Genomic DNA, 26128 nt, shown 5'->3' with positions numbered 1-26128 from the left:
CACTTTGCCCCACTCCCACCTCTCTTTTCCAGCTTTCTCCTCCCTACACCGTCAATCTGAAGATTTACATATTTAATATGTAAAAGAATATGTGATTGTGTTTATAGTTTGTTTGGTTGTTTGTTTGTTTGTCTTTTTGCACAAAGTCCGCGAGCATTGCCACTTTTCATTTCACTGCACATCTCGTATGTGTATGTGACGAATAAACTTGACTTGACTTGAACTGTCCCAACTCACAACGTCATCTGTCCATTCCCTCCACTGATGCTGTCTGACCTGTTCCTCCAGCACTTTCCTTTTTTTGTTAAAGAATTGGATATCTATAGTGTCTTATGTCTACGTAACGTGCTGTTTGTCAGTCAAGAAGCAAGAGTGTTTATTTCTAATATTGCACCAGAATGATAACATTCATACTTTCAGGCAAGTTAGATGCAACTACAACAAAAACAAATATACTATAAATTATTAATTATTAACCATATAACCATATAACAATTACAGCACGGAAACAGGCCATCTCGGCCCTACAAGTCCGTGCTGAACAACTATGAAAGCTGGAGCATGATAGTGCAAAAACCAAAATACATGAAGCACTGGTGGTGTAAAGACTGTTGTGATTCAGTGCTGAGATTTGGGATGTGCGGGGTGGTTTAAGAGCTTGATGGTTTTGTTTAACCTATATTCAATTGTGCCCTTGCAGTATCTGTGGGTTATGAATATGAATCATGTCCTGACCTGATACTCTGGGAGAAGCGTACTGCTATTGTGCAAGGCTATGAGATAGCTGCATCTCACCTGGGTGGATGGACCATAGACAAACATCATGCTCTCAACGTACAAAGCAGTAAGTGAATACATAGTACTCACTGCATTGGAAGAAAAGTCTCCTCTTTGTTCATTTAATAAGATTCATGTGAAATAAAACATAAAATGAAACATTTCAAATACGATTTATCTGAAATAAAAAAGGCAAATATGTACATAGATCTGTCTCTGTCATGTATAGTGAGAGGCTATCTTGACAAAAATGAAGGTCTGAAGAAGGGTCTCGACCCGAAACGTTGCCCATTTCCTTCGCTCCATAGATGCTGCCTCACCCGCTGAGCTTCTCCAGCATTTTTGTCTACCTTCGATTTTCCAGCATCTGCAGTTCCTTCTTAAACAACGGCTATGTTGTCAAGGTATTTTCTCTGGAAAGATCATTATAAACATTAAATGGTCTGATCTATGGACAGATGTTCGTGAAGCTCTTTTATTCCTGTTGATTTTATTTCTCTATTTTTAACCATAAAACAGGCTCATGTAAGGACAAATGTTTTGTTCAGCCCTCAGTTTTGGCGAAAGTGTGCAGCAATTGGGGGTGGTGTGATTCCACTCAGTGTCACTCTTCCACAATTTAACACTGAGAGAGAGTGAGGCTGAATGTTTGGGCAGGTGTCTGTCTCCCAGTGATATATCCGTATCAACCCAGTGTGCTGCTGGCTTTGACTTTGCGGTATTGATGAAAGGATCTTTATAAATGAATGGCTCATCTTTGTAAAGGTTGTTGGTTCTAAAGCAAGAAAGAAAGGTAATATTTTCCTGTGGTTATGAGAATCAGAAGCCATGGTCATCTACTAAGTCAGCAGTTTAGCAGCTAAATTCCCTTCACCGCATCCAAGACTGGACCAAATTAAAATTTAAAAGATCCTGAGCTCACCCAATAACAAGAACAAGACCATAATATTATAAAAGTCTGTTTTGCACTTAGTGCCAAAAAATCAACAAATTTAAATTTAAGCCACATAACCCTACAGCACTGAAATGGATTCTCCTTAAGTTAATTTGGAAACTCACAGCAAAGTACAAACAGAATTGCACAAGTCAGACACAAGTGCAATGCAATCTGTAATGGCAAATTTCTAACTTTTTCAGTGTCCAACGTTCCTTTGCCATTACTACACAGGAAAGTACGAGTGATCTTACGCAGACCAAACAGAACAGATCCACCAGTCATTATTTCCAGTTTAATTGGTTATTGAAGTAGTTGTACAAACAAAGAGATGAATGTACCAGGTTTTCTTTATTCTGCATACAAATTGTAGCCTTCTGTTCTCGTCGATCTGGTGAGAACTGTGTACTCTCCACCCCTGTGCCTGGTCTGATCACTCCCAGTCCACTATGCACATATATATATACACCCCTCTGCGCATCTAATGACCGCCCCCCTATGCCTGGAATAATACGGCAAGATATATTTAGATAAAATAATATAATATGCCAACAGTAGCTAGCCTAAACATAAATGGCTCCTGCATAATCAGTACCTGCAACATTATGTTTAAGAAGGAACTGCAGATGCTGGAAAATCGAAGGTAGACAAAAATGCTGGAGAAACTCGGGTGAGGCAGCATCTATGGAGCAAAGGAAATAGGCAACGTTTCGGGTCGAAACCCTTCTTCAGACGTTTGCAAAGAAGGGTTTTGACCCGAAACGTTGCCTATTTCCTTCGCTCCATAGATGCTGTCTCACCCGCTGAGTTTCTCCAGCATTTTTGTCTACATGCAACATTGTCCTGTGTTTTTAATACTGATTGATTTGTTTTTATTTCAATCCTTTTACCTTTGTGCATTTATATTTAAGATCTTTAGTGTATGTCATGAAGAATTTCTTGTTTGTACAATAACACCAGTTCTGATAAGGAAAACAGTGGAAATTATGCAAAGGTGTCAAACCGAACACAGTTGTAAGAATAAATATTAATTGTTATATAGATGTGACATAGGTTAAATGTGTGCTCTACTTTAATTGAATTTCTTGTCCTCCACTTAGCTAAATCTTAAATATTAACTGGCAGTTTTTTTATTGCAGGTATTTTGCACAAGGGAAATGGGGAAAACAATTTTATATCCCAGCAGCCACCAATAATTGGAAGTATTATGGGAAATGGTCGACAACGTAGTATTTCTTGTCCAAGCTGCAATGGGCTTGCAGCTGGTAACAAACTCCTGGCACCGTTTGCTTTGGCTTGTGGATCAGATGGCAGCATATACGTTGGTGATTTTAATTTCATTCGCCGGATATATCCTTCAGGCAATGTTACAAGTATATTGGAGTTACGGTAAGGCAATTTTATGTACCCAGACTAATTTAGGTGAACTTGCCGATATTAATCTGTCACAGAAATAGAGTTAAAATTCATGTGAGAATGTTTTAATAATAGCAGCAATGTGGATGAACCTGTATCATGAACCTGTGGATGAACATTGTATCAAAAATATGAGGAATATGTTTGTGTTGAGCCCCTGTCCCACTTTCCCGAGTTACTCACGAATTCTCCCGGGTTTTCACCTTGATTCAAACTTGGAGAATTACGGTAATAGCCAGCTGTAGGTCCTCGGTGCTATTTTTTTTACTCATGGACATAGTTCAACATGTTGAGAAAATGTCCCGACTTACCTGATGCCCCGAGTACCTACGGCTGGAATTACGAGCCGCTACAGAATATCTACGGACACCTAAGGCCTCCTACGGACTCGCTACGGACTCGCTACAGACATTCTCCAAGTTTGAAACGAGGGGAAAACTCGGGAGAATTCGTGAGTAACTCGGGAAAGTGGGACAGGGGCTTTAGTTTCTATATTAAGCAAAGTCAACCTGACAATGCAGGAAATCAAAATGGAGAAAAAATTGGGGGCTTTAGGCTCATGAGAAATCTAACGGAGGATTAAGGATCACGTCTTTATATGCTTATTTTGGTAACTGTTTAGAAAAACTGAAGAAAATGAAGTGTAAGAAAAATGAAAATCAGTTTAAAGCTTAAATACTGTTCTCTCTATTTAGTTTAAAAGTACTATAGAAATATGCCCATCAGCCCACCGAGTCCACGCCGATCATCCTTCACACTAGTTCCATGTTATCCCACTTTCACATCCATTCCCCACACAATTTTACAGCAGACGATGGGATGTGAGAGGAAACCCACATGGTCATAGGAAGAACGTGCAAACTCCACACTGACAGCACCCAAAGTCAGGATCAAATCCGGGTCTCTGGTGTTGTGAGGCAGCAGCTCTAGCAAGTGCACCACTGTGTCATCCCACATTTATTAATGTTTTATTAGCACCGGGGGGGATTGTGAATACTCTTTTTATTCTGGTGTGTAACACAAAGACCACACCACATGTTAATTTAAGAAAAAAAAAAATCTTCAGGCTTCGCTCTATTTCTTTAAACTGGATCACATTTATAAATCTCCCTGTTATTCTTTTGGAACTTGGTCTGCGAGAGCTATCTTGTGGTAGCCAGAAGTTTGAATGAATATTAGGACCACTACAATATTTATAGGTCACCTCCACAGTTTAGGGAAAGGAATGAGAATTTGTTGCTCAAAGACAGAACTTCCAAACAAGATGCTCGGGTGGATAAATATTGGTTGCCTGAAAACATTAAATACATTTAATTACCACATATCCATTACTTTTTTCACAGCAATACACATCAGGTGACATATTTTATCTATATTTTTCTTTACATTTTTCATGTGCAGGTGAACATATAATCTGAAGCCAATTTTTTAACAGGCACATGAGAAACAGGAAAACTGGTTTCCATTATAGCGTGACAGGAAATCCAGAAGCTATTATACAATAAACAACAAAAGATAATTGAAAGTGCAGATAGTTTCAAGGCTTTTTACATTTTTCAAAGTTAGGTTTAAAATTTATACATTCTGCATCAATTAGATTTTTACTTAACTAATGTTTCCATTTTACATTGTACATTGACACTATTTTCAAAATTAATTTATTAGTCAAGTATGTAAAAAAAAGACAATGAATTTGATTTGCTTTACAGTCATACCAAAAAAGCAACAAGACCCACAACTACATAAAAATTAACATAAACATCCACCACAGCGCACTGTGATGGAAGGCAATAACATATTATCATCTTCCCTCCTTTTCTCCCACGGTCGGGACAGTCGAATCATTCGCAGTTGGGGCGATCGAAGCTCCCGCGTCGAGGCGATCAAAGTTCCTGCGATTGGGACGGTCGAAGCTCCTGTGGCTTGGAGCTCCCAAAGTCGGTCCCTAACCAAGGGACCGCGAGCTCCACGATGTTAAGTCCGCAGGCTCCCGCGATTGGAGCTCCCGAAGTCGATCCCCAGGAAGGGGCCGCCAGCTCCACGATGTTAGGCCGCAGTGCGGACGGTGATACTATACGGAAAAAGTCTCATCTCTGTCGAGGAAAGAGATAAAAATGTTTCCCCAACACCCCCACCCCCCACATAATACACAACGAAAGATACATTAAAACATATATTTAACACCAGACTAAAAACAACAAAAGAAGAAAAGGACGAGACAGACCGTTGGTGAGGCTGCCCTTGTATAGCGCCACCTGGTGGTCCCGCAATATTAACTTTCCCAATGGGGCAATTTCTAAATGACTGCAGTGAAGCCACATTTAATTAATTGCATGACTAGCTCAGAGTTCAGATCAGATATTTATAAGCAGAATGATCCAGTATTGACATTCTAAGTATTGCTATGGTTGGTTGTAGCCAACAAATTACTGAATTAAATTTAATTGAAACCACATTAAATTATTTCATTTTGATTTATAATTCAGATCTGGCCCAAAATATAAAGCAGCTAAATCTTGCAGGGCTCTGAATTTAATGCAAGCATATCCCAAAAGCGGAAGTATATTCGTCACTGACTTATTTCTTGACAATTGCTAAAACACTATTTGTGTTACTTTGGTGAGCAGTCTGTCCAATATTCTGGATGAGAATGTTTAACATGCACTGCCAGCAATTGTTAATGGTTATCTAGCTATACTGTATCTGAATAACACTGCATACACTGACTTTACATCTCAAGGTGAAAGTTAATAAATCCTTGGCATTTGGGTACATACAGTAAACTCAAGTACTTCAATTTATTTGAGTGTAATAAGTGCCATTAATTATGGAACCCATTATTACAATACCATGAAGATACAGCAATTCACTTAAGAATAAAATGATGTAGCTGTTTGTCATACTGCTAGTGAAATCCCTTAACGGGTGACAAGTAGGGTGGGCATCCTTAACAAAATCACACAATAACTATTATTTGAACCTGACACAAATTGTGACCTATCCATGTTCTCCAGAGATGCTGCCTGACCCGCTGAGTTACTTCCACACTTTCCGTCAATCTTTAGCTAATATTTACTCTTTACTTTTGAAAATAACTAGATCAAAAAGGGTAATTTACCGAAGTTTAATATAAAACTGGAGAGTATATCAGAGTATAGTCAATATAGCTATGATTGTGGTTTGTAAACTTTTTGTCCAAATATGTTACTTTTTCTCTGGAAGAATTTGGCTATGATGAAAATGATTGCACAGAAGGTAAATACGACTGGCAGTCAACTCTCACCACACATACGTTTTGCTAACAACCCCTCAATCTATCTTATTAAATCAGTGCCATTGGGATATAGAAACAGCAAAGCATTATTCATGAGTAACGGAATAAACTGAGCCTGCCTCTGAAGTAAAATGTGAGCAGCTACCAAAGTTAACTTTTTTTCAAGTAAAGTGCTTCTTGACAGAATGTAATAAAATGGCAGGAGGCGATATTGCTGACATGTTGAAAATCTAAAAGCTTTTCTTTTTCATTCCCCATTTACAAATGTTTTGTTTAATCTCATGATCTGATCGTTGGTAAACTGTTTTGGTTGTCAATATTCTTTATTACACACAATTTTCTCCAAAACTAATATTGAATCTTTTTTCTATCTCTTCTGTAAATGCTCTCTATCAGAAATAAAGATTATAGGCACAGGTAAGGGAATTACATATATTACTTAATTCTGTTGAAAAGTGAATTATTTGTTTTTTGGAAACATTTTAAGCAACAGTCAAGTGTGAAGTTAGTTGCGGTTCTTACAATGTGATAATGGTAGGTAGAGTGGAACTGTTGTGTAGTTGAGCAAAAATCAGATAATACTGCTGTAGCCATCCATCATTTGGCATATCATTGGAAAATGAATATAAATGGAGTATTTCTTACCACGCTATATTGGCGTTGGCATCTTTGAAGGTCAAGGTACTCAGATATGAAGCTAAAATAGTCTACAGAGAATCAAATAGTATGAAGATGTGAATTCCAGTCAATATCTATATTGTTATTGTCTCACACTCAACACTCAGCAGTAGCCTGGAAGTGAACCCAGCTGTGTTAGACACTGAAGTGGCATTTCATATCATTGAAAGTCATTAACATTTTTTTTTGACTTCATAAGAAGCTATCTTCATGCAAGAGTACCGGATTACATTGTCTTGGGAAATCTTAGGAGGAAACACTGATGTTTCTGGTGCAGTGAAGACGAGTTAAATGCAAATATTTCACACTATCAAAACAATTAAATTGAAGTGGGAAGAATGAGACCCATCATGGAAATAACATTTAATTTAAGAGCATTCCGCCATCGGAACAAGAAGGATTATTATTTTGATCCACAAATTCGTTTTTATTTTTGAGGAAAGTGAATGTATTGTCTGTTCCATTAAGATTGACAGATCCATCAGAATGGACAACAAAACTGTTCATTCCTTTTCTTCACTGAATATTGATTTGAGAATTCTGATTAGGAAGCGTTTGCCCTTGCGATATCAATATCATCCAATAAAATGTTGATTAATCAAATGTGGCTCTTTGGCAACATACTTCACATACAAGATGGCCTTCAGTAGATTTTTCTCTGAAATGAAAATCCATCTAGTTTTGTACCTAGAAACTAATGAAATTAACCAGTTGGAGCTGGAAACTGGGGAAGGACAGAACATCCTTTGTTTTTAGCAAAAATTCACATCTTGGAATTGTGGTTCTTGCAGTTTAAATATTTTGGTTCCTCATAAAAATGGTTGCCAGCGTCCAATAAAATTAAATTCTAAATGAAATTGAACATATTCTCAAGGTTACTGGAAACTGGTGGCAAATAAAATACTCGAAACATTAAAGTCAAGAATGTTTTCGTTTATTGGGCTGACTGATAAGTACACATAAGGTGCTTAAGTACAGGAGGAGATTGATGGCTGCAGCCTGGAAAATTAAGGTGGGAGCAGGGGAAGTATCCTGAATGGAGCTGAGAAGTGAAGCTGGAGGCAAGGACTTGAGCAGTTTGTCAGTGAACACTGGGTGTGAAGTCAAGTCGACTTTATTATCATAAGCACAAGTAAATGGTGAGATAAAGGTACAAAAGCTTGCTTGCTGCAGCATCACAGACAGGCACATTGACTCAGCCAAACACACAAAAACATTATACATCCAATTTCAAAATTAAAGATTGCAAAGTAAAACCAAGACATTAGCGCAAAAACATAATTAGGAAAAGAAAAACAAGTCCACGGTAGTGCATGGTGGACCATTATGTTCTGCTGCCAAGATAGCAATAGGATTCTCAGTTTGAAGAAGGGTCTCAACTCAAAACATCACCCATTCCTTCTCTCCAGAGATGCTGCCTGTCCCACTGAGTTACTCCAGCATTTTGTGATTATCTTGGGTGTCAACCAGCATCTGCAGTTCCTTCCTACATAATACGATTCTGCAGTTTGGTTCAAAAACCCGATAGTTATACAAAAGTAAATGTTCCTGAACGTGGTGGTGTGCAACTTCAGGTTCTTGTACCCCCTGCCTGATGGAAGAAGCATGGAGAGGGCATGACCAGGATGGTGGGGATCCTTGATGATAAATGCCGCCTTCTTGAGGCAGCGCCTCATGTAGAGGCTTGCACTGAATGGGAAGAGTGTGCATGTGACAGACCTGAATGCGTCCACCAATCTCCACAGCCTCTTACCTTCCTGTGCATTGGAATTGGATAAACAACTCCCTATAATTGCAAAACAATTATGTGTTAACAAAATGGAACCATTTACAATTTAGTTTTAGTTCTAGTTTTAGAGATACAGCACGGAAACAGGCCCTTTGGCCCACCAAGTCGGCATCGACCAGCGATCCCCGCACATTAACACTATCCTACACACGCTGGGGACAATTTACATATACACCAATCCAATTAACCTATAAAGTTGTACTTCTTTGGAGTGTGGGAGGAAACCGAAAATCTCGGAGAAAACCTACACGGTCACAGGGAGAATGTACAGACTCCCTACAGATAGCACCCGTAGTCGGGGTCGAACCCGGGTCTCCAGCACTGCAAGCGCTGTAAGGCAGCAACTCTACCGCTGCGCCACCATGGCCGCCCAGATAACAAAAAACTCCCAAATGGTTCTGGGGATATATTTATCACCCCATGAATACAAAAGATGATCCTCCAACACCAGGTAGCTAATGAGAGCTGCAGGTCCTAGCATTTGGGTTATGCCACTCACAGCATCTAATTACCCACTGGATTGGCCTAGATAGATTGGATGTGGAGAGCATGGTTCCAGTAGCTTTATGGCCAAGTTTGCAGTTGATACGAAGGTCGTGGGGGGGGGGGGGGGGGGGGGGGGGGGGGGGGGGCAGGGTGCAGGGAGAAGGACAGGTTAAGAGAGTGAGCACAGAAGTGGCAGATGGAATATAGCGTAGCAATGCATACAGTCATGCACTTGGTAGTGGGAGTAAAGGCATAGACTATTACTAAATGCAGAGAGGATTCAGAAATCAGAAGTGCAAAGGGACTTGTGAGTGCTGATGCAAGATTCCCAAAAGGTAATTCACAGGTTGAATCAGTAGTAAGGCAAGTACAATGTTACCATTCATTTTGAGAGGACTAGAATATAAATACATGGATTAATGCTGAGGCTTTTTAAGGCACTGGACAGACCTCATTTGGAGAGTTGTGAGCAGTTTTAGGCCTCATATGTGAGGATGGATGTGCTGGTGTTGGAAGGGGTCCAGAGGAGGTTTACGAGAATGATTCCCAGGAGTTTAGAAGGACGAGGAGAGACCTCATTGAATGGTCTGGTTAGAGTGGATGTGGAGAGATGTTTCCACTAGTGGGAGAATATAGAACCAGAGATCAAAACCTCAGAATAAAAGGACATACCTTTAGAAGGGAGATGAGGAAGAATATATTTAGCCAGAGGGCTGTGAATCTATGGAATTCATTGCCCCCTCATTGTGTATTTTTAAAGTGGACATCAATAGGTTCTTGATTAGTAAGGACATCAAAGGTTACAGTGAGAGGCAGGTGAATGGGGTTGGGAAGGAAAGATAGATAGATCAACATATTGCATGCTGGAGCAAACTTGATGGGCCAAATGGCTTAATTCTATTCCTGTGTCTTATGGTCTTATGGTCACTAATCTTACCTTCTTGACCTATTCTGTCAGTGACTGACTCTTTACAGATGTCTCTCACAGAGTTCTAGGATAATGTTGGCACGTGCATGTTGAAGACTGATCACAATGGCAACCGAGACAAAGGAATGTCCATTGAGGATGTTGCATATGTCTGCCATCCTCAGTCATAATCTCTGGAGACATTGATGTTCTGACCCTGTATGTGGAGTGTGGTCGTCTGTGAGATGCACCTCCTCATACAATACGCCTTGTGTAGTGTTTGAGATAAGCTAGAAGAAGCCGAGGTTCGAGGTTGCTGCACCTAAGCTTCCAGTGATCTCTGGATCTCATGGTATTGCTGCACAACAAATCTTCTATGAAAACGCTATTCACGACATCTATAAAACAGTAATATTTATTTTCCTGGGATTATAGCTGGGAAGATTTAAAACCCCATCCATCGGTGATCCTGGGCATTGTGTTTGCTTCTGGAAGCTCAAGATATCCATGTCGCCTGGATTAAATATTCAAACTGGTGTTGAATTAATGAAGGATTCGTTTAATGAAGGATTAATATCATCAAATTGGCCAACTTCCTTTCCCACAGGACCTTCCATATGTCAATGGATTGACAGAGAATTTCAGATCCAGATTCTAATAACCTGCCCACAACAGCATCCATTTGCTTCTGAGTTCAAAGTTCCACTCCCACATCACATCCTCCCACTATCTTCCCATGGATACATGGGATTTGATCCTCCAGAATGTTTTGGATAATTGTGGATAGGAAGATAACTAACAGAAACCAACTGAACAAGCTAATTTATACCGAAGATAGACACAAAATGCTTGAATAACTCTGCGGTGTAGTGCTGTCGCCCACTTGTATAATGAGGGGCTGTAATTCCAACACTACTTGCTGAACCTCCATATTATCAGTCAGTTTACATGGAGGTGCAGCCAGTAATTGAAAAGTGAATGGTATTTTGGAACTTATTGCAAGGGGCTTAAAGCATAAGCCTATGAAGGACTTATAGGCAATGTATTATATTTGAAATAGAATTTGAAATAACATGTATAATATTGATCCCTATAAAAGATATATTTCTAAGGGATGCAATATTGTTTCATTAAATTAATTCCTGGCAAGAGAACAATGGAAATATATGGGAAGTCCATGCGGATCACAGTGCATGGTTTGGGGATAAAAAGGAAAGCATTTACATAGCTTTTTTTCCAATTACTCCAGAATGTCCCAATGTCTTTGGCAGGCCAATAATGCCACCTAGGTATTCAAGATACAAGATACAAGATACATTTAATTGTCATTTGGACCCCTTGAGGTCCAAACGAAATGCACATCTAACACAAGGATAAATCTTTACTTTTGGAAGAATGTGAATCTTTAGAGCACTCCACTCCATAATGCTGTGTGTGCTCAGATACTTAATATGCTGTACAGCATAATTGTAGTGGTTTAATGTAGTTCCACAACCATGATCATATGAAGTAATGAAATAGACTAGCTGCTTGCTCTATTACATCTACATCCGTAGCTCTGGTGTACAAAATGGGTTGAGGAAACAAGAAAAGTAGACCAAATGATAGTTGGGAAACTAAGCAATCAGTACAAACATTGTTGACAAAATTCAAACTTCTGTTGTGACCATTTCTATGTTGAACAAATACATAAATGTTCTGTTTAAACCTGGAGACAACTTAAAGCTTAAAATGTGTTTTCATTTCTTTTTAGTACCAGCCTAGCACAGAGGTATTACCTCTCAGTGGATGCAGTGTCAGGGTCACTATACCTGTCTGATACAAGTAGAAGACGTGTCTATAAAATAAAATCCCTTGATGGAGCCAAGGACATCATGAAGAATGCAGTGGTAGTGGCCGGGACAGGAGACCAATGCCTTCCTTTTGATGAAGCACGGTGTGGTGATGGTGGAAAGGCAACTGAAGCCACTCTGACTAGTCCAAGAGGTGAGTTTCCAGCCAATTAGCTAAGTCAATTTTATTTAGTTTAGATTATTGTCACATGTAGTTCCACAGGCACAGTGAAACAATTTTCATTGCATACTATCCAGTCAACTATATGCGATTACATGTGAGCCGTCCAGTGTACAGATACATGATCAAGTGAATTACGTTTAGTGCAAGTTAAAGTCCAGTAAAGTCGTATTAAAGATAGTCCAAGGGTCTCCAATGATATAGATGGTAGCTCAGGACCGCTCTCTAGTTGGTTTATAGGATGGTTCAGTTGCCTGATAGCAGCTGGGAAGATTTAAATGTTCCTGAATCTGGAGGTGTACGTTTTCACACTTCTGTACCTCTTGCCCGATGGGAATGGGAAGATGAGGGAGTGACTGGGATGAGACTCATCCTTGATTATGCCTATGGCCTTGCCAAGGCATTGTGAAGTGTAAATTGAGCCAATGGAAGGGTTTGTGTGATGGTCTGGGCGACGTCCACAATTCTCTGTAATTTCTTGCGGTCTATGATGGAGTTGTTCCCAAACAGTGCTGTGATGTATCCCGATGAAATGCTCTTTCATTGAATTCCTTCCAAGAATTTTGGAAAGGCATGTTTTTTATACTGCATCTTCCGTCTCATCAGGATGATACACATACAGCAGGCAAAATGCACATAACAAAATTCCATAAGGAAATCAAGTCAATTACCAACTATTTTCTTTTGATTGAGGGCAATTGGCCTAACTACCAAAATAATTCCCATTTCTGTGCATCATACCATGGGATCATTGACATCCATCAACCAAACAATTATTGTGTGCAGTTTTGGTCTCCAAATTTGAGGAAGAGCATTCTTGCTATTGAGGTAGTGCAGCGTAGGTTCACAAGGTCAATTCCCGGGATGGCGGGACTGTCATATGTTGAGAGATGTTGAGAGCGGCTAGGCTTGTATACTCTAGAATTTCGAAGGATGAGAGGTTATCTTATTTAAACAAATAAGACTATTAAGGGTTATTAAGAATTATTAAGATTATTAAGGGTTTGGACATGCTAGAGGCAGGAAACATGTTCCCGATGTTGGTGGAGTCCAGAACCAGGGGCCACAGTTTAAGAATAAGGGGTAAGCCATTTGGAACAGAGATGAGGAAACACCTTTTCACACAGAGAGTTGTGAGTGTGGAATTCTCTGCTTCAGAGGCGGTGGAGGCTGGTTCTCTGGATACTTTCAAGAGAGAGCTAGATAGGGCTCTTGACAATAGCAGAGTCAGGGGATATGGGAAGAAGGCAGGAACGGGGTACTGGTTGTGGATGATCAGCCATGATCACATTGAATGGTGGTGCTGGCTTGAAGGGTCAAATGGCCCACTCCTGCACCTATTGTCTATTATAATAACCACAAGAGGACATTTCCATCAAAACAAGCAATTCCTTACAAATAATAGACACAAATGCTGGAGTAACTCAGTGGATTATGCAATGTCTCTGGAGAAGCTGCCCGACCTGTTGAGTTACTCCAGCACTTTGTGAGTATAAACCAGCATCTGCAGATCAAATTGGCAGAGCTTGTTTCTACAGTTCCTTACAAATCAGCTTTGCTCATGCACTCATCTCAGGGCTTGAAACTGTGAGCTTCTGACGGGATGCAGAATTAGCAGCAAATTCCTCAGCATCTCAATGATGACACAGAAAGTTGCATGGAAGGAGTCCTGGAATCTGTTTTTGTTTGGCCTTGGAAAATTCAATGGGTATAATAAGGCGTAATTCCAAAATACAGATATCTTGTCAATAAACATTTGAAACTGTAGGTCATGAACATGGAAAGGACTTTATCACAGCCATGGGCTCAGGAACTAATAGCAAATTAGTTGGCAGGATTATATGTTTAGTTTGGCAGTAGAAACGTGTCAAAAAGGAAGATTAATGCAGGAAAGAAATTCTGCGGAGATTGTATCTTATGCTAATCCACAGGGATCTACACTAATAAATGTTACAGAGAACGTTGTTTCTAATAATCCTATAAAATGTCATAATATCAACAAGCCAGATGGCTGGAGTATAGGGGTTTTGAAGCATTCAAGGGTAACTGGACCAATTAAGCAAATACAGGGAGTAATTCATTGTGGATTTGAGACATAGTGCAATCAAAATCATCGAAGCAATGGTAACGTTTCAACGAAGACAAACAAGATTACGAATAAGGTTTAATGCAGTGAAACTAGTTATTTCTATAACTCTTCTGAAGTGTTATTTGCCGTCTCAGAGAACTGCAGCACATGAACAGGCCCTTCAGCCCACTGAGTCTGTGCTGATCATTAAGCAACCATATACATTTATCTTACACTAATCCCTTTTTTTTGTTGATTCTTCCCTCATTTCCTTCAATTCTTTCATGATTCTTCCACTCACCCACACACTATGTATAATTTATAGTTTCTAATTAACCTACCAACATGCGTGACTTTTGGATACGAGAGTACCTGAAGTGAGTCCACAGAGTCAAACTCCAAACACGTGTGGATAGAGGAGATTAGTTTAACTTGAATCCTGTTCGGTGGGCTGTCGGACATTGTGGGCTGACGGACCTGTTCATTGCTGCACTGTTCTATGTTCTATGATCTTGACAGCACTCCGCGGAGGTCAGGATTAAACCAGGACCACTGAAGCTGTGGATAGCAGCCCTAATATTTATTTTTTTATTTGGGATCTGAATATCATTGGCAAGGCCTGTATTTATTGTCTCTTCCAAAGTGGCCTTGAGAAAGTAGTTGTGAGCCACAGCTTGAATCATTGTAGTTGTAGTGCTTTGGGATAACCCTTATTGAAGGATTTTGAGACATCAATGATGATATATTTCCCAATCAGGATGGGGTGCAACTTGGAGGAAATCCTGTAGGTGGCAGTGTTCCTAAACTCCTGAGGCTCATGTCCCACTTATAGTAGAAGTTGAGGGTCTGGTGTGTGCTGTTGGAATGGACTATGCAAGTAACTGCAGTGCATTTTGTACATTAAACCTACTGTACACCAGTGGCAAAGTGGTTAGGTTCTTTCCTATTGCTTGGCCATTTATCGGCCCTGGCAGGACCCTTTGTATATTTTGCTGCAAGAAGCAAAAGTTGCTTGATTTGCTCATGTAATCATAAGCAAAAATACCCTTCTGATGGAAGGAAGATGATTGATGAAGCAACAGAACATGTTGGATCTGGGACACTGTCATATGGAACTCTTGCATGTAATGTCCTGACCTCCAACAACTTGAACCATCTTTCTGTGTGTGAGGGCTGACTCCAATCATCCAATCCTTTAATGCCCAGTTTTGACTTCCTCGATGCTACACTCAAGTCCCTTGATTTCAGGGACATCACTCTCATCTTACCACTGGGATTCAGCTCTCTGCTCCATGCTGCAGTAGCGAAGGTCTGGAACCAAGTGGTCCGAGGGTAACTCAGTGCTATTTGCTGGTAATGCATTCAACATCTTCTATCAATTCCCTGGTGATTGAAAGTAGACCTGTGACATGGTAATCAGCTGAAGTGGTTCTGTCTGTTTTTTGTCAGAGATTGCAGTGTTCTACCTTGGCTAGAGGTGCACATATTTCAGAAGTTATAGTCATAGCATCATATAGCATGGAAACAGGCCCTTCAGCCCACCTCATTGAATGCCAACCAAGATGTCCTATTTAAGCTAGTCCAATTTATCCACATTTGGCCCACATTCCTCTAAACCTTTCCAATCCATGTGCCTGTCCAAGTGTCTTTTAAATGTTGTTATTGTACTTGCCTCAATTACCTTTTCTGGCAGCTCATTCCATATACTCAAAAGGATTTGAGTGAAAAAGCTTCCCCTCAGATTCTGGACATAGGTTTAAGGTCAACAGTCCTGCCAGTTGACTCCTGACCTTAAACCTATGTCCTTTGGTACTTGAATCCTCTACACTGGGTAAAAGTCTCTGTGTCTTCACACTATCAATTCTCTTCATCATTTTATACATGTTCACCCCTCAGCCTCCGGCGCTCAAAGGTTAACTTGCCCAATTTCTTCCTAAAGCTCAAACCCTCAAATCCAGGCATCAATCTCATAAATCTTCTCTGCACTTTCCAGCTTAATAACATCTTTCCTACAGCAGTGTGACCAAAATTGAACACAATACTCTGAATGCAGCTTCACCAACGCTTTGTACAACTGTAACATAACCTCCCAACTTCCATACTCGATTACCTGACATGGAGGACAATCTATCAAAAGCCTTCTTTACCATCCTATCTACTGTAACGCTACCTTCAGGGAGCTACATACCTGAATTCCTAGATTCCTCTGCTCTACTTCACTCCATCGGGCCCTGCCATTCACGGTGAATTCACGGTGAATTCACTGCCATTCACGGTGCCCTGGTTTGACTTCAGAAAATGAGCACCTCGCACTTATCTGTATTAAACTCTTTTGGCCATTCTTCAGCCCACCTGCCCAGCTAATTAAGACCCTGCTGTAATTTTTGAAAGCCATCTTTACTATCTACGATACCACCTACTTTTGTGTCATTTGCAAATGTAATAATCATACCTTGCACATTCTCATCTAAATTGTTGATATAAACCACAAGCACCAGCATAGAAACAGGCCTCCAATCTGAAAAACAACATTTTACCACCACCCTTTGCTTCTTTCCATGAAGCCAGTTCTCTAACTAGTTCACCTTTCCGCTAGTCTGAAGAAGGGTCTCAACCCCGAAAAGTCCCCCCTTCCTTCTCTCCAGAGATGTTGCCAGTCCCGCTGGGTTACCCCCAGTATTTTGTATCTATCTTCTCTATCCAGGCAGCTGGTTCTCCCTGGATGCCATGTGACCTAACCTTCTAAGGAGTGTAGGTTTTCAATACTGCAGTCAGTTCTGCTTGTGGATCATTGATCCTATGGTTTTGGTGCACCCAGTGCTTTCAGGCAGAGTTTTTGTTTTACATGGAGTGAGCCGAATAAACTGTGGACTGGCTTCCATGATTGGAATCTCAGCTCAAGATGGATCATCACTTCATTTGTCTGGCTGATTTGCCTTATCGTCAGTATCCATGTGCAAAGTCACACCCTCATTCAGGATGGACACCTTCTCGGAGTCTCATGTCGTTTACCTTTCCATCACCATTTCACCATATGATGTGACAGGAGTGCAGACTTTTGATCTAAACTTTTGGCTGTGAGACCACTGTGAGTTTTCTGTCTATGTATAGGAGGCATAACCACCCCCCTCCATTTTTCCTCCCTCTCTTCCTTCTGCCCCACCTGAATGTGCACCCATTTCTCCCTTTCTCCTTCTCCCCTACCCCACTCTATTTCCACATATTCCTACCTCTGGCTTCACATCTCACGCCTCTTCTCTCCTTATTTCTTATCTCACTACCTTTTGTCTTTTCATCTCTTGCCTTCGTCGAACTATCTGCCTTCACCCGTATCCACCCATCACTTATCAGGCTTTGTCCTGCAACCAACCTTCTTCCAGCTTCCCTTTCCCCTACTGCAATCAGTCCGAAGAAGGGTATTGACTCGAACTCGACTTCCCATGCTCTCCAGAGATTCTGCCTGACCTGCTGAGTTGCTCCAGCACTTTGTATCTTCATTTCTATGTATGTCTAATACTGCTGCTGGCACATCCTTCTGCATTCTTCATTCACCACTTGCTTGATGGTAATAGTAGGTTGAAGGACATGGCAGACCATGCAACGTTTGTTTATATTTCAAGTCTGATCCCTTTCAAAATCCATGACGGAACCATGCTGAACTGATTGAACCGACAATTCTGTAATTATTCCTTATTCTCCAGAGCAAACAAAGGTAAGGCATTGGCAATTCTCCAACCATCTGATACTATCCATATATAATTATAGGCACTGACCTCTGCAATGTTTACTCTGCAGCCTTCAATGCATCCCAAGTAGACCTACTGACTTAAGTACAGCCAAGCTATTCACAACTCTTCTTTGCACAGCCAACTCTAGAGTGAAGTATTTGGTTGGGTTGGCTTTTTAAAACTTGGTAGGTTTTTATTGCTAAATGTAGAGATCGTCAAACATTTCTGCAACCGGGAATGTTTGGCAATATCAACGTGTTATGAAATCATGTTCTAATTTTTTTTAATAGCAAGATCCAGATCAAGGGGTCACAGTTTAAGGATAAGAGGGAAATCTTTTAGGACCGAGATGAGAAAATCAAATTTTACACAGGGAGTGGTGAATCTGTGGAATTCTCTGCCACAGAAGGTAGTTGAGGCCACAGTTCATTGGCTATATTTGAAAGGGAGCTAGATGTGGCCCTTGTGGCTAAAGGGATCAGGGGGTATGGAGAGAAGGCAGGTACAGGATACTGAGTTGGATGATCAGCCATGATCATATTGAATGGCGGTGCAGGCCCGAAGGGCCGAATGGCCTACTCCTGCACCTATTTTCTATGTTTCTATGTTTCTATCTACCAAAAATGAAACAGCAGATTTCACTCAGGTACCAATACTAAAGGCAATAATACCCAATAACTGTTACAACTGTGGAAATAGAATGATTTTGAAGAGAACTGCCAATTCTCATCCAGGGTGAATTCTTAAGGCTAAACATAAAATAATGCTTATGATCTGAGTTTTGAAGCTTATTTAATAATTCATTCTTTTTCTCCGCCAGGTATAACAGTTGACAAATTTGGTCTGATCTACTTTGTGGATGGAACCATGATACGCCGAATTGATCAGAATGGAATCATCTCCTCCGTGATCGGTTCTAATGACCTGACCTCAGCACGACCTCTGAGCTGCGATTCAGTGATGGATATTTCACAGGTAAAATGACTATATTGCAGTGTAATCTTGTCAACAAAATGACCATATTACAATTTTTATGAATAATCCACAGGTGAATGATTGGGGTAAGTATTAAATAAAAAAATAAGTGTGAGGCATTCACAGGCTCCCACAATTAGCCATATTAACTTTGTAAACCCTGAAAAAAAGTAACAAGTGGTTGTTTCATAGAGTTTTCTTGAGTTTACAATAACCTTGTGCCAAATGCACCACCGGGGGAGCCGCACGACGGCAGCCTCGCCAACAGTCTGCCTGTCTTTTCATCTTTTTTTGTTATTTTTAGTGTATTCTAAAAGTTTGTGTTCATGTTCTCTGGTTTGGTTTATGTGGGGGGGTGGGGGAGGGGCTAGGGGGAATTATTTTTTTTGTCTGTTACCTTGCTGGAGATCCTAATGTCAGGAGCTGAAGGCCTTGCTCGGGACTGACTTTGAGCTCCACCTTGGGAGCATGGAATTACTATTGGAGCCGATCCCTTGCCCGGGATTGATGCTCCAACTGCAGCCAGCGGATTTCAACATCGCGGAGCTCGCAGTCTCTGGTAGAGATCGAGTCGGGAAGCTCCAGTCGCAGAAGGTTTCGACCAGCACCGACCAGGGTCGATCACCCGGTGCAGGGGGGCCGAGGTTCCCACCTCCCACCACCCCACCGATGCACGAGCTTGATCACCCCGAGTGGAGGGCCAGCTGCCGGCTACGGGAGCCATGATCGACCCGTCAACGGAAGGCTTGAGCCCTCCGACCGCGGGAGAACAAAGAAGGGAAGATATTTAACTTTTTTTAGTCTTCCATCACAGTAGAGGAGTCACTGTGGTGGATGTTCATGTCAAAATGTATTATGTGTGTTTTGTTGCTTTTTAATGGTATTACTGTGGCAAATCAAATTCCTTGTATGTTGCAAAACATACTTGGCTAATAAAGTATGATTATGATAAGTTATAATCATACAGCACGTGAACAGGCCCTTCAGCCGAACTTGCCCATGCCGACCAAGATGCCTGCCCGTGTATGGCCCCTATCCCGCTAAACGTTTTCTTATCCATGTTTCCTTTCCTGTCCAAATGTCCCTGCCAATGCCCTTAGAGAAGTGTTGAAGTATTTGGATTTGTGTAGTACAAATGTTGCACATTTAGCCGGAATAATTAGATTAGGAATCTATACAAATCACAGGATCCTATACCACATAATAATGAAGCCAAGTCCTGCTTTCTCAGAAGTGGTGTTGTCTGATTGGAGCTTGGCCACAGTGGGAACAGACAGCAAATGGAGGAAGATTTCCAATTGTGTTATGGAAATGTATTATGCTAATTTTACCAACATACTACAATGAAACAGCCATTTAAGATTGAATATTTCCGCCAAATTAAGGGTATTCCTCGTGCATGTAATAATGAAAGTTGCATGGAAACGAAAGGCTAAATAAATTTACTGTGGAAATGCAGGTTTTATGAGTAATAACTTTGTAACATACTGAAAACAGTCAAATTTGGCTGTTTGCCAAGTAAACAGGCACAACTGCACTTTTATCACTTGGAAGAATAAAAAGCTTTTCAATTAGATCTCAATGGTATTGTGAAACCACAGGCCATGAATTTTTTTAAAAGGCAGATTTGATAGAAAATGGGTTTCAAATATTGAAAATTCACATTATTTGAAAATAAATTTGCTTCTGATGCCAATGCAAATATCTGGAAAATTGCACGCATTGCGTCATAATGTGTGCATCTCATTCATTATGGTGTTATTTCCTAATTGTTAAGCAGATCATACAGTGGAGTTCATTTTCTCACCATCTTAAAAATATATCCTAGTGGGCCCCATCCCCCAACATGAGGAGGGAGCATGGCATCAGCGCTCACCCCGGGGACAGGCGTCCCCAGTCAATCACCCCCATCACCCCCCACAACAAAAATTATGGAATTTATGGAGGCATTCAATCTTACCCACTGGGGGGGGGGGGGGGGGGGGGGGGGGGGGGGGGGGGGGGGCGGGGTCAAGAGTGTTTTATTGTCATATGTCCCAGATAGGACAATGAAATTCTTGCTTGCTTGGCTGCAGGGAAGAACCTGTTCCTGAACCTGGACGTTACCGTTTTCAGCTTCCTGTACCTTCTTCCTGATGGCAATGGTGAAATGAGTGTGTGGCCAGGATGGTGTGGATCTTTGATGATGTTGGCTGCCTTTTTGAGGCAGTGGGGGGTGTAAATAACCCGGGAGGGGACGGGGGATGTAAATAACCCGGGGGGGGGGGGTGAATAACCCAGCCTACTCAACCTCGTCCTGTAGCTCACACCCTCTATTCTTGGCAACATCCTTGTAAATCTTTTCTGAACCCTTTCAAGCTTGACAATATCTTTCATATAACATGGTGCCCAGAACAGAGCACAATATTCTAAATGTGGACTCTGTGAAAGACTCAAATTTATGGGACTAATTTACACCCCAGATTGAACTGTAAGGTTCCAGACCAAATAAAGCATTCATTCTAATACAATAAATGCACTGTGAAATATTGCCACAATATACAAAAACTATTTAAATGGCTGTATTAACCATGAAAATTGGTAATTAAAGTTAAACAGAAATCTGCTTGCCACCATGAAGTAATGGCAGCTAAAGCATAAATCTTTAAAAATGAACCAATTAACCTTGTTCAAGTACAATAATGGAATTGCAGAATTTTGTTAAAGTTTATGGAGTTTCAACTTCTGCCATACTGTAGATTTTCACAAAGATATTATAAATCTTCAGAAGGATGAAGCATTTCTGAAGTGCTGATTCTGGTAACGGCACATGTTAGCAGAAAAGACTGTTGAATGATGAATGATGATGATATCTTTTTATTTCGAACGATTAAAAAAAAAGAAGAAAAGAAAAGATGAAAATTATATATATACATATATATAATACATAAATACATACACACATACATATACATATATACATACATATACACATATACACACATACATAACATATATGTACATACATAAATTAAAAAATCAAAAGCCAATTTCAACATAATACACATTAGACTAGTTCGAAAAGGGATAGGAAGAAGCCTATGCTTGTCAAGTCCTACCCCCATTCTTCACCATTAACAAATGCAAAATTCAATAAAATAATCTAAACAGACAATTCAAATAAAACTACTCCAATCAAGCTATTAAGAAAAAAAGAAAAGAACAAAAAGAACAAGCACCATTAACATCTGTGAGATTTACATTCTCCTTCCTCATTATTGTACTTTTCAAAGCTATATCTTTTGTATATTTTTTTAAATTGCATTATATTCATACTTTGTTTAATCGTTTCGTCAAGACCATTCCACAAAACCCCCCCACAAATGGAAATACACATGCTTTTTAAATTGGTCCGAGCATAATGCTTTCAAGTTTAGTTTCCCTCTAAAGTTATAACCCCCCTGTTGCATCTGACATGCTGAATAATTCCAACATTTTCCATTTACTCTTACTTGAAATCACATGGAGTCGATTGAAGCCAAACCTGCATTAATACCAACAGTGTGCCCATGGCATGTTCGAGATGGTGGGGGGGAGACATGCAAGACTTACCATGGGATTTTACATTAAAATGTTACAATGTATATATACATTGGTTGACAATGTCCAACACTAGAGGGAATGGCTATATGGTGAGAAGGGGAAGGTTTAATGGAGATGTGCAGGACAAGTTCTTTACACAGTGGGTGATGGGGTCGTGGAACGAACTGTCAGGGGTGTTGGTGGAGGCAGATATGATAGTGATGTTTAAGAGGCTTTAGGATAGGCGCAGGGAATAGAGGGATATGGATTATGTACAAGCAGATGAGATCAGTTCAATTTGGTATCATGTTCAGCATAAACATTGAGGGCTGAAGATTCAGATTCAGATTAAATTTTAATTGTCATTGTCGATTGAAGCCAAACCTGCATTAATACAGAACAAGTGTGCCCATGCATGTTCGCATCTCCCTTGAAGGGGCGACATAGCAAACGACCATGGGATTGAATAAATACAATGTATATATAATTGGTTGGGGGGGGGGGGTGGTGATTGGTGAGACCGAGGTACGTTTAATGGAGAGAGTGACAGGACAAGTTCGGAAAGAAGTGGGTTCCTGGAACGAACTGTCAGGGGGTGTGGTTCGGCAGATATGATAGAGAGAGGCTTTAGGATAGGCGCAGGGAATAGAGGGATATGGATTATGTACAAGCAGATGAGATCAGTTCAATTTGGTATCATGTTCAGCATAAACATTGAGGGCTGAAGGGCCCATTCCTGTGCTGTACTGTTTTATGTTCTATAATAATGGCTGAGTTAACAATCTCAGAGTGAATATCATATTTTAGCATCCACATTTTGTATATAACGGTTCTAATTCTCGTGAATCATGGCTGACATTACGAAACATCTGTTGATTTTTATCCTGCTTTCCCCTCAGGTACGTTTGGAATGGCCCACAGACCTAGCAGTGAACCCTATGGATAATTCCCTTTATTTGCTGGATAACAACGTGGTACTTCAGATTTCAGAAAACCACCAAGTTCGCATTGTAGCTGGGCGCCCAATGCACTGCCAAGTGCCTGGAATCGATCACTTCCTCCTGAGCAAGGTGGCAGTGCACTCCACGCTGGAGTCAGCCACGGCCATTTCTATTTCGCACAATGGAATCTTATACATAGCGGAAACGGACGAGAAGAAGATTAACCGTGTCCGGCAAGTCACGACAAATGGGGAAATATCCCTAGTCGCTGGAGCGCCAACCGGCTGCGACTGTAAACACGACGCCAACTGTGAATGCTACTCAGGAGATGATGGATATGCAAAGGACGCAAAACTGAACGCTCCCTCATCGCTGGCAACGTGCCCCGAGGGGGACGTGTACATCGCAGATCTCAGGAACGTCCGCATCAGATATGTTCGGAAAAACAGGCCATTCCTCAATTCTCTGAATCTCTACGAGGTTGCTTCGACCATTGATCAAGAACTGTATTTATTTTCCATTAATGGTAGTCACCTATATACTCAAAGCCTTATCACCGGAGACTACCTTTATAATATCACTTACACTGGGAATGGAGACATAAGCACGATCAAGGATTACAACGGGAACTCTCTAAATATACGACGCGATGCTACAGGAATGCCGCTTTGGCTGGTCGTGCCGGATGGGCAGGTTTACTGGCTGACAATCGGTGCAAACACTGCCCTAAAGAGCGTCTCCACCCAGGGACATGAACTGGCTCTAATGACATACCAAGGCAGTACTGGTCTATTGACAACTAAAAGCAATGAAAATGGTTGGACCACATTTTATGAGTAAATATATATTATTTTTCTATTTATATTGAATAGGTACTTGGTTTTGCGAATCTGTTTCTCTCATCTCAACAATGAATCTTAAAAAACAGGTAACTCTACTGCTCATCTCACTGGTTGTAATCCAGCCTAGTCTGAATATCACTCAGGAGACAGCAGGGCTGGAAAAAGTCTGACCCAGTTCACCATGTTGTGATATTGAGCTGGTGCTAAGATGTCCAGATGTGGACATCAACTGGAGGAACAAGAAACTGCAGACACTGGAACCCTGAGCAAAACACAAAGTGCTGGAGGATCTCAGCATGTTAGGCAGCATCTGTGGAGGGAATGGATGGGCGACTTTTCGAGTTGGGACCCTACAGACTGATGGAATAGGGGAGGGAAAGCTGAAAAAGAGAGGTAGGGGACAAGGTCTTGCAAGTGATAGGTGGATATGGGCAAGGGGAGGTTTTAATTGTTAGATGGGTGGAGGGAATGATGAAGACTAGAGGTTAAAAGGAGACAAAACGGTGTCAGACAAGGAAAGTAGAGGGGGAGTGAATTGTAAAGCTGGAGAGAGTAATATGGGTGGAAAGGGATGGAGGATGGGAACAAGGGGTTTAAAAGGAAAATGTAGTACTTATGATAGGAGATGAGTATACGAAGGAGGGGAAAGGAGTAGGGTGACTGGTGAGAGAAATGGGTGTGCGGGGCATTATGTGAAATTGGAGAATTTAATGTTCATACCATTGGGTTGTAAGTTATCCAAGTAGAATATACTTTTCCTCCAGTTTGTGCATAGCCTCACTCTGGCAATGGACCGAAAGATCATGATAGGAATGGGCAGGGGACTTAAACTTGTTAGCAAACGGGAGGTGCAGCAGGACAGAGCATAAGTGTTTGGCAAAGCAGTCGCCTAGTCTACGCTTATAATAATAATAATAATAATAATAATAATAATAATAATAATTTTATTTATAGAGCACTTTAAAAACAAACATAGCTGCAACAAAGTGCTGTACATCACTAATCATTGACAAAAAAGTAAATACACACCAAAAATAACAATCAAAAGAAATAGTAGGAAAAGACATGTAAAATAAAGAAACATCAAAAACACCAAAAACAGAAGCAAAGCCTCAGGCATGGTCAAAAGCCAGGGAGTACAAATGGGTTTTAACACTGGATTTGAAGATGGACAGTGAGGGGGCCTGTCTGATGCGCAACGGCAGGGTGTTCCAGAGTGCCGGAGCAGCAACAGAGAAGGCTCTATCCCCTCTGAGCCTCCGACTAGACCTCAGTGCCTCCAGGAGCAGCTGACCAGCTGACCCGAGGGACCGGGCAGGAGCGTATGGGTGGAGCAGCTCAGAGAGGTAATGCGGGGCGAGCCCATTCAGAGATTTAAAAACAAATAACAGTATCTTAAAATGAACTCGAAAGTGCACCGGGAGCCAGTGGAGGGTGCTTGGTCTTGTTAATGTAAAGTAGACCACGTCGGGAGTACCAAATGCAGTACGGTGGAAGGGCTGCTGGGGTCTCTGGAAGGGCATGTTACATCTCCTGCAGTTGCAGGAAAAAGTGCCTGGCGAGGGGATAGGTTGGGTAGGAAAGATGAGTGGTCTTTGCATAGAGCAGAAAGGGGTGGGGATGGGAAGATGCGACAGGTGGTGGCGTTATGTTGAAGGTGGCGGAAATGTCATAGATTGATGCGTTGAATGATGACGCTGGTGGGGTGAAAGGTGAGGACACGGGGAACTCTATCCTTG

The 26128-nt window shown here is 41.0% G+C and overlaps 1 protein-coding gene across 5 annotated transcripts in view; it reads left to right on the top strand.

Annotated features, from left to right (window-relative positions):
- The window catches only part of tenm4 (teneurin transmembrane protein 4), a 531769-nt gene that overhangs the window by 457552 nt on the left and 48089 nt on the right, over positions 1–26128 (top strand). For 3 of the 5 annotated variants that reach the window (XM_055637189.1, XM_055637191.1, XM_055637187.1), the window contains 6 exons: positions 701–844; positions 2851–3100; positions 6798–6818; positions 12015–12247; positions 18891–19045; positions 23506–24383. In XM_055637189.1, coding sequence (XP_055493164.1) covers positions 701–844; positions 2851–3100; positions 6798–6818; positions 12015–12247; positions 18891–19045; positions 23506–24383 — 1681 coding nt within the window. The remainder of the gene's footprint in view (positions 1–700; positions 845–2850; positions 3101–6797; positions 6819–12014; positions 12248–18890; positions 19046–23505; positions 24384–26128) is intronic. The other 2 variants (XM_055637190.1, XM_055637188.1) reach the window with 1 other exon arrangement.

This window comes from Leucoraja erinacea, chromosome 6, assembly GCF_028641065.1.
Source record: "Leucoraja erinacea ecotype New England chromosome 6, Leri_hhj_1, whole genome shotgun sequence".
Taxonomy (NCBI): domain Eukaryota; kingdom Metazoa; phylum Chordata; class Chondrichthyes; order Rajiformes; family Rajidae; genus Leucoraja; species Leucoraja erinaceus.
The sequence above is the reverse complement of the archived record's forward strand: the minus strand, read 5'-3'. Positions and strand labels throughout refer to the sequence as shown.